Raw genomic sequence first — 10,862 nt, 5'->3', positions numbered from 1 at the left:
AATTGGTGGCCTGGGTTACTCATAGTTTAAACAGACAACAAAATGGGGGCTGCCTGAAAATGGGGTTTACTTTAACACTTCATTGTTAACAATGATGCTGTGGGAATCCACATGAGGAGCCTGTGTGCTGGCTGTTGTTTTCTTGGTTGTGGAAATGGACTTGCATTCACTTCTGTCCCTAATGAGCCAAGGCAGATAGTGCTGATTCTGAGGTAGGTAGTGTTGTGCCAAGTCGCAAGACCACCCCCAAGAAGACCACCGAGATTCAGACACTCCAAAATGCAAAAGCAAGGCAAGGTTTTATTTAACGAGCTGCCAACTCGGGCCTCGTCCTACCCACCGACACAGCGGAGGTTAGGAGGAAGCCTCGAGCTATGATTACACAGGGCTTATAAAGGCAAAGAACAAGGTTACAACAATCAGCTGTGCAAGCAAGATTAGAACACAGGTACAAATCTGATTGGCTCAGGGTTCGATTCTAAAATGGGGTTCACGTGGTGGGGCCTGACTTCAAAGTCTGGCACCTCAGGTAGAAAGTGTATTTGTGTGTGTCTTCTCAAGTGGGCAGAGTGGATAATAATACAATATAGAAAGAATTTGGGTCTTAGACTTTTTAAGCTCATTTTGGGAGAATCTTTTTGCCTAGAGACTGAATGCCAGGCCACTGAGACAAACAGTGAGAAGTAGACCCTGAATACACAGGTATGGGGATGGTGAGGGGAGGGGTGTGTGTGGCATTGGGAACTACTAGATTAGAAGGCCAAATAATTTTTTTTTTTTGGCCATGGGGCTTGAACTCTGGGCCTGGGTGCTATTCCTGAGCTCTTCAGCTCAAGGCTAGCACTCATTACTTGAGGCACAGTACCACTTCCAGTTTTCTGGTGGATAATTGGAGATAAGGATCTTATGGACTTTCTTGCCCTGGCTTTGAACCACAATCATCAGATCTCAGCCTTCTGAGTAGCTAGGATTACAGACATGAGCCACCCATGCAGGCAATAAGCAATTGCTTTTAAGATAAGAATCCAAAATGTAAGTGTAAAGTCCATCCCTCCCCCCAGGCCTCCATGCAGTTGCTCCCCAACATGGTTGTCTCCACCGACTTACCTGGGTAGCCAGCATACCTGTAGCCCCTTCTCTGAGGTCACAACCTAATCCACCTGGCCACACACCCCTGCCCCTGCCCTAGACAAGGAGGGCCGCCATGTATCATCTTGGCCATTGGCTAGCAGTTTGGTAATAAACTTCATCTCCTGTCTGAATACCACTGGCCCTTAGGTGTTCCAGGAAAGGCATAGGAATTTCTCGTGCTGAGGCTAAGTTCCCCCACTGGTCAGAGGAATGTTGTCCTTTCACACCCAGCCTAAGCCTTGACTTTTACCAAGTTGCCTCCTTAACTTTCTCCATAGATGCATGAGGTATGTGTTGTTATCCCTATTTTACAAACAGGGAAAGTAGCTTACAAGGGCTAAGTGACATGCTCACAATGAGATAAATAGTAAATTACTACAAGCAAGGTTGAACTCAGGGCCACTGCCTCCTAGGTATTTTACTCATGGTCAGAACTCTGCCACTTGAGTCACACCTTCACTTCTGGGTTTTTACTAGTTAATGGAAATAAGAATCTCATGGAATTTTCTTCCCTGGCTGGCTTTGAACCATGATCCTCAGACCTCAGCTTCCTGAGTTGCTAGGATTACAGGCATGAGTCACTGGCAACAGGCTTGTTTTTTTTTTTTTTTTCTTTCTTTTTTTAATATAGTGGTTCTAGAGTTGAACCTTTAGTCTGGCAAGCATTCTACTATTTAGTTACACCCTAGACTTTGATCAAAATTGTATTAAAACTAAAATTTCCTGCCATCTTCCTCCTTACACTGCTGGGTTTATGAAGTACCTTCTGCCCTTCATACACCTAATGCGAATGCGTCTATTTGTGGAGTGTGGAAACTCTGGGTTGTATTTGTACCTGAAAATTCTTTTTTTTTTTTTATTTTTTTTGGCCAGTCCTGGGCCTTGGACTCAGGGCCTGAGCACTGTCCCTGGCTTCTTCCCGCTCAAGGCTAGCACTCTGCCACTTGAGCTACAGCACCGCTTCTGGCCGTTTTCTGTATATGTGGTGCTGGGGAATCGAACCTAGGGCCTCGTGTATCCGAGGCAGGCACTCTTGCCACTAGGCTATATCCCCAGCCCAGTACCTGAAAATTCTTACATTCAAAGAATTCACATGATAGAAAGGGACTGTAGAGGCCATTTAATCAAATTTATTCTGCAGATGAAGAGTGTGAGGCAGAGAGAAGGGGAGTGACTCCTCTCCAGGTTTTCTGTTGATTTTGGTGTCTTAATGAGATCCAGTGCCCACTCTGTCTGCTTTTTTGATATCTCCATTGACATGGCATCTTCTATTCCTACTGTAGCTTCACAACCTAGTCTTGCTCACTTGCTTTGCACAAGCCAGGGTAATCAATCTATTACCTTCACCAGAAACAACAGCAGTCCTATTATTAGTCCTCTACCCTTCAACCAGTACTTATGGAGGGCCTACTATGTGCCAGGAATATGATGTACAAGAAAAATGTGGAAACCAAGTGAAACGGACCCTCCCCCTGCCCCCCCCCCCCCCCCCCCCCCCGCTTTTTTTGAGTCCCTAGAAACAGCAGGCTTAGACAAAGCAGTGGGCCTGGAGAAGGGCAAAACCTAAGCTGAATAACTGGAGCCAAAAGCAGCTTGACCCAGAGCTGCTTGACTTTTGCAAAAGAAAGGAAGGAGAACAACCACTCAGTTTGCATGCTTTAGTTTAGGGGAAGTTCCAGAAAGAGAAAGATTTAAGGTTAATTAAGCTAAATAGCAAAATAGTCGCACCCTGAACCAAGAATTGTATTGCTTTGTTTACCGGAGTTTACTGGAATTGTAATCACTAACAATTCTGCTTCCATGTGTCTGCTTGCTTACTTTTCCCAACTTGCCTGTGTGGTACATGTGATTTTTGCCTTTAAAAATCCAGCCTTACTGAGGCCCCACAAAGTCCAGAGCTGTTTGTCACCATCCCTGTGGTGGTGATCAGACGCTGTGCACAGCTAAACAAAAGATTTATAGCCCGATTAAGTGCTGCTGACTATTTTTGTGGGTTCGAGGCCCACCCGGGTGTCCAGTATACAACAAAAAACATTGGTCTTGCCCTTCTGAAGCTTACAGAAGTGAGAGGCAAAGCATAAGCCAGCGAACCGTGCCTAAATAAGATCATTTTAAATGCCAGGAAGGAAATTAAATAGGAATAATCGAGATGGGAGAGTTTCCGGTAAAGGATCAGGAAAAGCCTTACCTATTTGGTTTGTGATTGTTCTTACTACCCTTGGGGGTTTTGCTGCCAGAACTGACATTGAGAAAAGGGTCGGGTGGCACAACCAGACCCCAAACGCCTTCCTATCAGCTGCCAGTGAGCAGCCGGTGGCCCCGGTGTGGCCTGGCTGATGAAATGCTGGGCAAGGACTGCACCATCTAGCTGCCTCGGTCACTGCAGGTGTTGGAGGGTGGGAGTGGCGGGGGCGGGAGGGGAGTCCAAGATGAAGCTGCAAAGACCTCCAAATTCACTAAAGCAGCAGACAGGATAGCCCCTACCCAACTCCTGCCATACCCTCTAAGGGGTCTCCATCTTCTCCTAGGGGACAAAGAGCCCTCCCAACCCAGAACTGGGGAGGACAACCGCTCCCGCCTCCGGCCCGCCTCGGTCGGGGCCAGCGCGGGGCGCTGTGGGACTTGTAGTTCGCCATCTCTCTGCGACTGCTCCGGGCAAGCCAGAAGGACTACAAGCCCCAGAGGGTAGCGCGCAGGCAGGGGGCGGAGCCGTGAGAGGTGGGTGTGCGAGCACGGGGGCCGCCGGTGCTGGCTTGGCGCTGGGATGCTGCTGCAGGCGCTGCCTGATCCCGGGAGCAGAGCAGGCGCGCGCCTTAGCCTGGCGCGGTGAAGGGCGACCCGGAGGCCACAGGCACGTGGCAGGCGCGTTCTGGATGCAGCCTTTGCAAACCACACCGAGAAACCCTTGGGTGCTGCGGTGGTCCGGCGGAGGGTGCCGGTCCCTGGGAATTGGATGAGCAGCGGTGGAGCTAGGCTGGCGTTGCCTGCTGGCGAGGCTTGGGGTTAGCGGGGAGGGAGGGTCCATCCTGTGCGGTGCGGGACGTGTTTGCGCTTTCTGTTTGTGCACAGGTTTCTCACGGGCGGCGCGCGATGCAGCGGACCGTGGCGCTGGTCCGGCGGGGCTACGGTCCCCGGGTCCCTGGCCCTTGGGGCCGGGGCCGGAGCCGGAGCAGCGCGGCGGCCGAGGCCCCAGCGATGCTTAAGGTGCGGTCCGAGCGCAGCCCTCACGAGCGGATCCTCACGCTGGAGTCCATGAACCCGCAGGTCAAGGCAGTGGAGTACGCCGTGCGCGGACCCATCGTGCTCAAGGCCGGCGAGATCGAGCTGGAGCTGCAACGGGTGAGCGCTGGCTTGGGGGCCCGCGAGCTGGGAGGCCCCGGGATGGATAGAGGGAGCTGGCTGGGGAGGAGGGCGGGTGGCAGCCTCTGTGTGGTCCTACTGCCAGACTGCCTCCTACCCTGTGGCCAGCTCCTTCATTCTGCCAAACTTGACTAAAACCACAGAATGCTGTCCTTTCATCCCTTCACCCACTAGTGCCCAGCACCTGGCACAAAGTAAGGCCTCCAAATGGTTCACTTGTTGAATTGTATTCAGTTATTGAGCGGCCTATGCTGGCAGGAACTGCACGTTCCTTATGTGTCCCACCCATGTGGAACCAAGATCTCCTGGAGGGAGAAAAACAAGAGGTATGGCGTAAGTGGTGGAATGCCTCCCTACCCAAGTGGTAGAGAGCGTCAGTTAGTGAGTAAGTGCTTAAAAAAAAAAAAAAGTTAAACTGGGAAATGGCTCTGTGGCTCAAGTGGTAGCGCACTAGCCTTGAGCGAAGAGCTCAGAGACAGTGCCCAGGCCCAGAGTTCAAGTCCCATGACTGAAAGAAAAAAAAAAAGTAAAACTGGCTGATAGAATGGGGTTTCTAAGTAGGGTGACAAGCAGGATGCCCTTTTGGGTAGTTGGAGGAGGAGGCTGTGGAGAGTTTCTTCCTGAAGATTTGTCTGCCTTGAGGCCTGTTGGGGCCTTGCTTTTGATGACTCCATGAGAAGTGGGGTGTAGAGCAGGTGGGGCAGAATTCCTTCTGTGTTCCTCCTGAACCTTGACTGACCAGCTGCTTCTCTGAGAGAACAGCCACAAGCTGTGCAGAATCCATTGAGAGGCATTTAGATCTTATTTGGTGGCCCTGCAGCTTTGTCTTGGTTGGCTGGCTGTAATCTTGGTTAGGGACCACAGAGGAGTGATTTCTGGCTCCCTTCAACAAGGGTGGTAGGAGTAGGTATGAGACATGCACTTGTAGGATACTAAGTTTACTGGGGTTTGGATTCAGAGTCTGGATCTCTTGCTTGGCAAGAGTGGTAAATTAACACTTGAGCCATGCCTCCAGTTGAACATTTTATTTTGCCTGCCAATTGGAGATGGAGTCTTTGGGTTAGCTTTGAACTGAGATCCTCTAGGTCTGTCTCCTGAAAAGGTAAAATTACAGGCATGAGCCACCGGCACGTGGCACTTGGCACTTCTGTTTGTTTTAGAGATAAGGGTCTTGTTATGTAGTTCAGATTAGCCTGGAGTGCCCTATGTTACCCAGACTAGCATTGAACTTCCAGTCCTCCCACTTCAGCCTCTGAGCTCCGGGATCACAGGCTTATAGATATATTCCTCAAGGTCCAACTAGGATACAGAGTTCTAACCTGGGTAGAATTCAGAAGGCAGGGTCAAGAAGGGTTATCTAAAAAAGGAAACAGGGCTGGGGATATAGCCTAGTGGCAAGAGTGCCTGCCTCCGATACACGAGGCCCTAGGTTCGATTCCCCAGCACCACATATACAGAAAACGGCCAGAAGCGGTGCTGTGGCTCAAGTGGCAGAGTGCTAGCCTTGAGCGGGAAGAAGCCAGGGACAGTGCTCAGGCCCTGAGTCCAAGGCCCAGGACTGGCCCCCCGCCCCCCCCCCAAAAAAAAGGAAACACACCTAAAGTATATAAAAGCGATGAAATAATTACCCAGATGCTCGCTTAAGATAGCTGACTCAGAATGTGAGTGGAGGGGCAGGTTCCATGATTTTGCTCCCAGAGAAACACCAGATCCCAATGTTTCCAGAGCAAGGTGGTCACATAGTGTCCTTGAATACATCTGAGGAAGTCCCAAGGAGGCAATGACACTTGTCCCCCATTCTCAGGACTGTGAGACTTTAATGAGTTTGTGGCTTGCTGAGTCCTCATTGGGACACAGTTTTGCTGACTCAAAACGGTGAGCTGCACAAGTCAGAGTCCAGTGTTTGCTGCTGACTCCTGGAAGAGCTAAGTTTAAAGCTTGGCTAAGAGAAAGCCAGCAACTTTTCTGTGCCTACTCGGCACAGAAAGAAAGCATGTCTTTCTTTCTTTTTTTTGCCTGTTTAGGGGCCTGCTAGTTTTTTGTCAAGTTTGGTATTCAACCACTGGAGCCACATCTCCACTTTTGAATTTTTGATTGTTGGAGCTAAGAGGCACAGGTACTTTTCTACCTGGGCTCGTGCCCAACCTTAGATCTCAGCCCCCCTGAGGAGCTATAGAATTACAGGCATGAGCCACCAGCACTGACAAAAGCTCCTCTTTGTGAGCTTTGCTCCTTGCTGATATCTGGCAAACTGCAGCTGACCCTTCTTGAGGCAACAATCTCCCTGCTAAAACAAAGCTGGGATTAAAATGTTCCAGGTTTATCATGTCACAGCTGATTTCTCTGGCTCCAGAGCTGGGAGGGGTTCCCAGGATTATGTCTACCTTTTGCAAAGTAGCAACTTTCTTGTAGTATGAAGATGACGAAGGTGCTATCTTTGCTTTTAGGGAGTTGACTGCCCTAATGTTCCTTCAGCCTCCTCTCCCTGAGTCCCTGAGGATTGGTGGGATTTTTCAGCAGGCATTGAAAAAGCGAGAGCTTTCCATGTAGAAGCCGTGCTGTGAGCAAAGACAGGGCCTTGGGAAGTTCCAGGGACTTGGAAAAAGGGATTAATACTGGAGTAGAGTTTATGTGACAGAGAGTTGGGAAGTGTGGTTAAGGTTCACCAGAAAGGAAACCCGCCAGGCAGAAAGGAGTTTACTGGGGGGAAAGCAAACTGCTAGCCATACAAGATAGAGGCATGGGGAGACAGAGGGGAAAGAAGAAGGGACAAAGAGAGAAAAGAGCAAGACAGAGTAAGAGAGAAAAATAAAGAGAGCGGGACTGTGGAAAATGTGGGGGATATGGCCAGGTAGATTGGATATGACCTCAGAGAATGGGGAGGTAACTGCCTCCAGGTGTGCCAGTTGTCTAGGTAACTCAGGTACTGGGTGCAAACTTAAACAAGTGTGGGGGGGGCATCTGCCTGGAGCCCTCCTGGGGGTGAGCCTTACAGTATGTGAAGTGGAAAAGAAGGTAGACTGGCTCAGAACTTTATGGTGCATTTTGGTTGGAATTGGGTCATCAGGAAGGGTTTCCAGTAGGGACGTAGCTTAGTAGTTGTCATGATTTCTTGGTCATTGGGCTAGAGAGGCAGAATCTCTTCTTTTTTGTTTCTGTTTCATGCATTTACTAGGGAATGAACTCAGGGCCTTGGGCTTTTGCTTGGCTTTTTTGCTTAAGGCAATTGAACCACATCTCTACCTCTGGCTTTTTGGTGGTTATTGAGGATAATTTTGTGAGAGACTTTTTGTTGTTGTTGCCAGTCATGGGGCTTGAATTCATTGCCTGGACGTTGTTATACAGGAATTTGTTTGGGTGACACAGAAAAGCCACATTTTGAGAGGTTGAATTGGGAGTCTTCATTAGAAAGCTGACAACTGCAGGTGGACTCCTGTCTCAAAGACCTGTAGCTGGAATGCAGTTTGGACAAAGCTTATTAAAGGTAGAAAACACATAACCAGAGTAAGAAATTAAACCTAACAAAAGTGTTAATCAGGGGCATTGGGACCCCATTATCTAGGGGAGGTTTTCCTTGAGCTTAACAACTCCTGACACATCTGTAATCCAAAGAATGTCGTTTTTTTCACCTTGAGAATTCTCAGAAAGTCCCCATCTTCTAGAAACTTCTATTAAGATGCCAAGATGGCGTCCACTATTCTTATTTCACTGTCTCTGAGCTTTTTTGTTCAAGGCTAGCACTCTACAACTTTGAGCCACAGCTCCACTACCTGCTTTTTTGGTAGTTGATTGGAGATAAAATGGGCTTTCTTGCCCAGGCTGGCTTTGAACCCTTATCCTTCAGATCTCAGCCTCCCAGGCACGAGTCACCAGCACCTGGTCATCTTCTGCTTTTTTCTTTTTTTGTTATTTTGTTATTGTTATAAAAGTGACATACAGAGGCATTACAGTTACGTAAATCAGATAAAGGGCGTTAGGAAAATGGAGGAGAATGGAAAAGGAATGGACTGAATTCTATCATTAACAGGCCAGGACTGTTTATTGCCAGTGAGGGGCACAGCCCTTTTGGCAGGTTTGGAGGTTGTACAAGGGACTGGATTTTGGGGTGGGCTTATATAGGCCTTAACAGTGAAGTGGAAAATTTTTAAAAATGGACTATAGTCTCTTGGCCAGGCCCAGAATGGAATGCTCACCTGGGGTGAGGGGCTACGGTCTCCTGAGGGCCAAGGTCCATGTCCTTGGCCAGGCCCAGATTGGAATAACCTGCCTGTGGACAGGCCTTTGTGGTCAAACCTGTTCATGTGTACTTGGTGTCTTGTTTGACCTCGGGGAATAAGACAGGAATCAATCCTTCAAAGAGTACTTTTCTTTTTGGACAGTGTCACCCCTTCCCTCATTCTCTCCCATTGTTCCCTCCCATACCACCTGCAAGTTGTACACTTCATTTTCAACATAGTCCAGTGAGTACTACGGCACCATCCTCTGATTTTTGAGACATTAGTTCCATATCCCTGTGCCTTACCCTATCCCCAACCCCGGGTTCTTTCTCCACCTAGATTCTTTTGTGTCTGCATTCAAGCTTGTCCCTCCCTGTTCTCATTTAATTGAGCCACAGATACCTAGACGCAAGAAATACAGCCCTAGCCTTGCCAGTATAGACTCCATTAATTCTGTCATTCGCAGAAGATAACCCCTCTTTGCCAGCTCAAACAATGCCCCTTCTGAGAAAGCCATATTTAAAATTTTCTTTTTATTAATTAGTTTAGTTTTACCTTGCCTTGGCTTTGCACAGCTTTGGCTTTTCTGTTTTGACATGTAGTAATGAGAGTTGGGCAAGTGTTCTAAGGGTATGATTTGGTAAAATGGGATGGACTAGAATTCATAAGTAGGGTGACTTGAGGTAAATTCCATATCCTTTTTTTTTGGCCAGTCCTGGGGCTTGAACGGCCTGAGCACTGTCCTTGAATTCTTTTTGCGCAAGGCTATAACTCTGCCACTTTAGCCACAGTGCCACTTCTGGCTTTTTCTGTATATGTGGTGCTGAGGAATTGAATCCAGGGCTTCATATATGCAAGGCAAGCACTTTACCAGAAGGCCATATTCCCAGCCCCCATATCTTCTTTAGGCCTTCATTTCCCTAGTGTATGTAGTCTGGCTGGCCCAGGATTTCCTGCCCTAAGCATTATATTTCTGAAAGTGTTATGGGACCCTGAGATAACACCTGGTAGTACTAGGACCTTTGTTGCCATATGGAATTATTTCAGCAGTGCTTTAAACGGTGTGGGCTGTTTGGCTGGCATGTAGCTGCACATGTGGTTATGGTGTTTGAGGTAACTGGAAGGACTGAATCCTCATCCTTTTAGCTCTTGTGACAGATGAGCCTGAAGAAAGCGAGGAAGAGGAGGCTAAGGAGTGTGAGGGGGCATGCTCCTCCACTTCAAGCTGTTTGTTCTTAGGGAGTCCTGTTTCTTTTGACAGCAACTCAAGGGGGTGCGGGGAGAACCTGTCTTACTTGTTCAGATCCTAGTGTTCTTTGGGAGCAGCACTTAAAAATAAGCTGCAATTGAAAAGATCTGACAGTTCTTAAACTACTTCTTTTTCCTTTGCTTTATTGGGGGTGGGATCTGGGGTTTGGCAAAGGTGAAGACAGAAGAATGGCTTTGCCTGTTCTAGGAGTATACATAAGCTATGTGTGGCGGTCAGCACTACAGTGCCAGCTACTTGAGAGACTGAGGTGTCAGGATCACTTGAGCCCAGGAGTTAGAAATTAGCCTGGGCAATTTAGCAAAAGGGTCTCCCCACAAAACAAAAATGAAAGTACACTTAGGCAAAACATTGAATAATAGAGGAGACTAACTGCTACAGCATGTGTGTTGCATGTTAGCACAGGTAAAGCAGTGTAACCCATGGCAGTTGTTCTTAGCTAAAAACTAAAATTGGTAACCCTGGGTATGCCAAGCTCTGGTGGGTCATTTTCATAGAGATTGCATATGGCTTTAAAGAAAATGGGATAATAAACTAGGAAAACTGTCGTTAGGAAAATGGAGAACGGAAAAGGAATAGGTTGAATTGGATTGTCAACAGGTAAGGACTGTTTATTGCCAGGTTTGGAGGTGTGCAAAGGACTAGATTTTGGGGTGGGCTTATATAGGTCTTGACAAGGAAATGGAGAATGAAAAATTGGCCATGGTTTGTTTGGGTCCCAGGGAGGTGTCTTTCGCCAGGCCCAGAGTGGAATTCTCTACCTGGGGTGAGGGGCTACTGTCTCCTGGGGGCCAAGGTCAGAATGACAAATGACACATGAGCACCCACCTGGTGCTTTGCTGATGATAGGGAATAAGTCAGGGGTCAGTCCTTCATAATCTGCTTCT

The 10,862-nt window shown here is 48.2% G+C and overlaps 1 protein-coding gene across 1 annotated transcript in view; it reads left to right on the top strand.

Annotated features, from left to right (window-relative positions):
- Positions 1 to 3,878: 3,878 nt before the first annotated feature.
- Positions 3,879 to 10,862, top strand: part of Gpt2 (glutamic--pyruvic transaminase 2) — a 39,163-nt gene continuing 32,179 nt past the window's right edge. The window contains exons 1-2 of the mRNA XM_048355682.1: positions 3,879 to 3,982; positions 4,201 to 4,470. Of these exons, the coding sequence (XP_048211639.1) occupies positions 4,222 to 4,470 (249 nt within the window). The 5' untranslated portion in view covers positions 3,879 to 3,982; positions 4,201 to 4,221. The remainder of the gene's footprint in view (positions 3,983 to 4,200; positions 4,471 to 10,862) is intronic.

The sequence above is a fragment of the Perognathus longimembris genome, chromosome 10 (assembly GCF_023159225.1).
Source record: "Perognathus longimembris pacificus isolate PPM17 chromosome 10, ASM2315922v1, whole genome shotgun sequence".
NCBI classification, from domain to species: Eukaryota; Metazoa; Chordata; class Mammalia; order Rodentia; family Heteromyidae; genus Perognathus; species Perognathus longimembris.
Note: the sequence above shows the minus strand (reverse complement) of the source record. Positions and strands in the feature narration are given on the sequence as shown.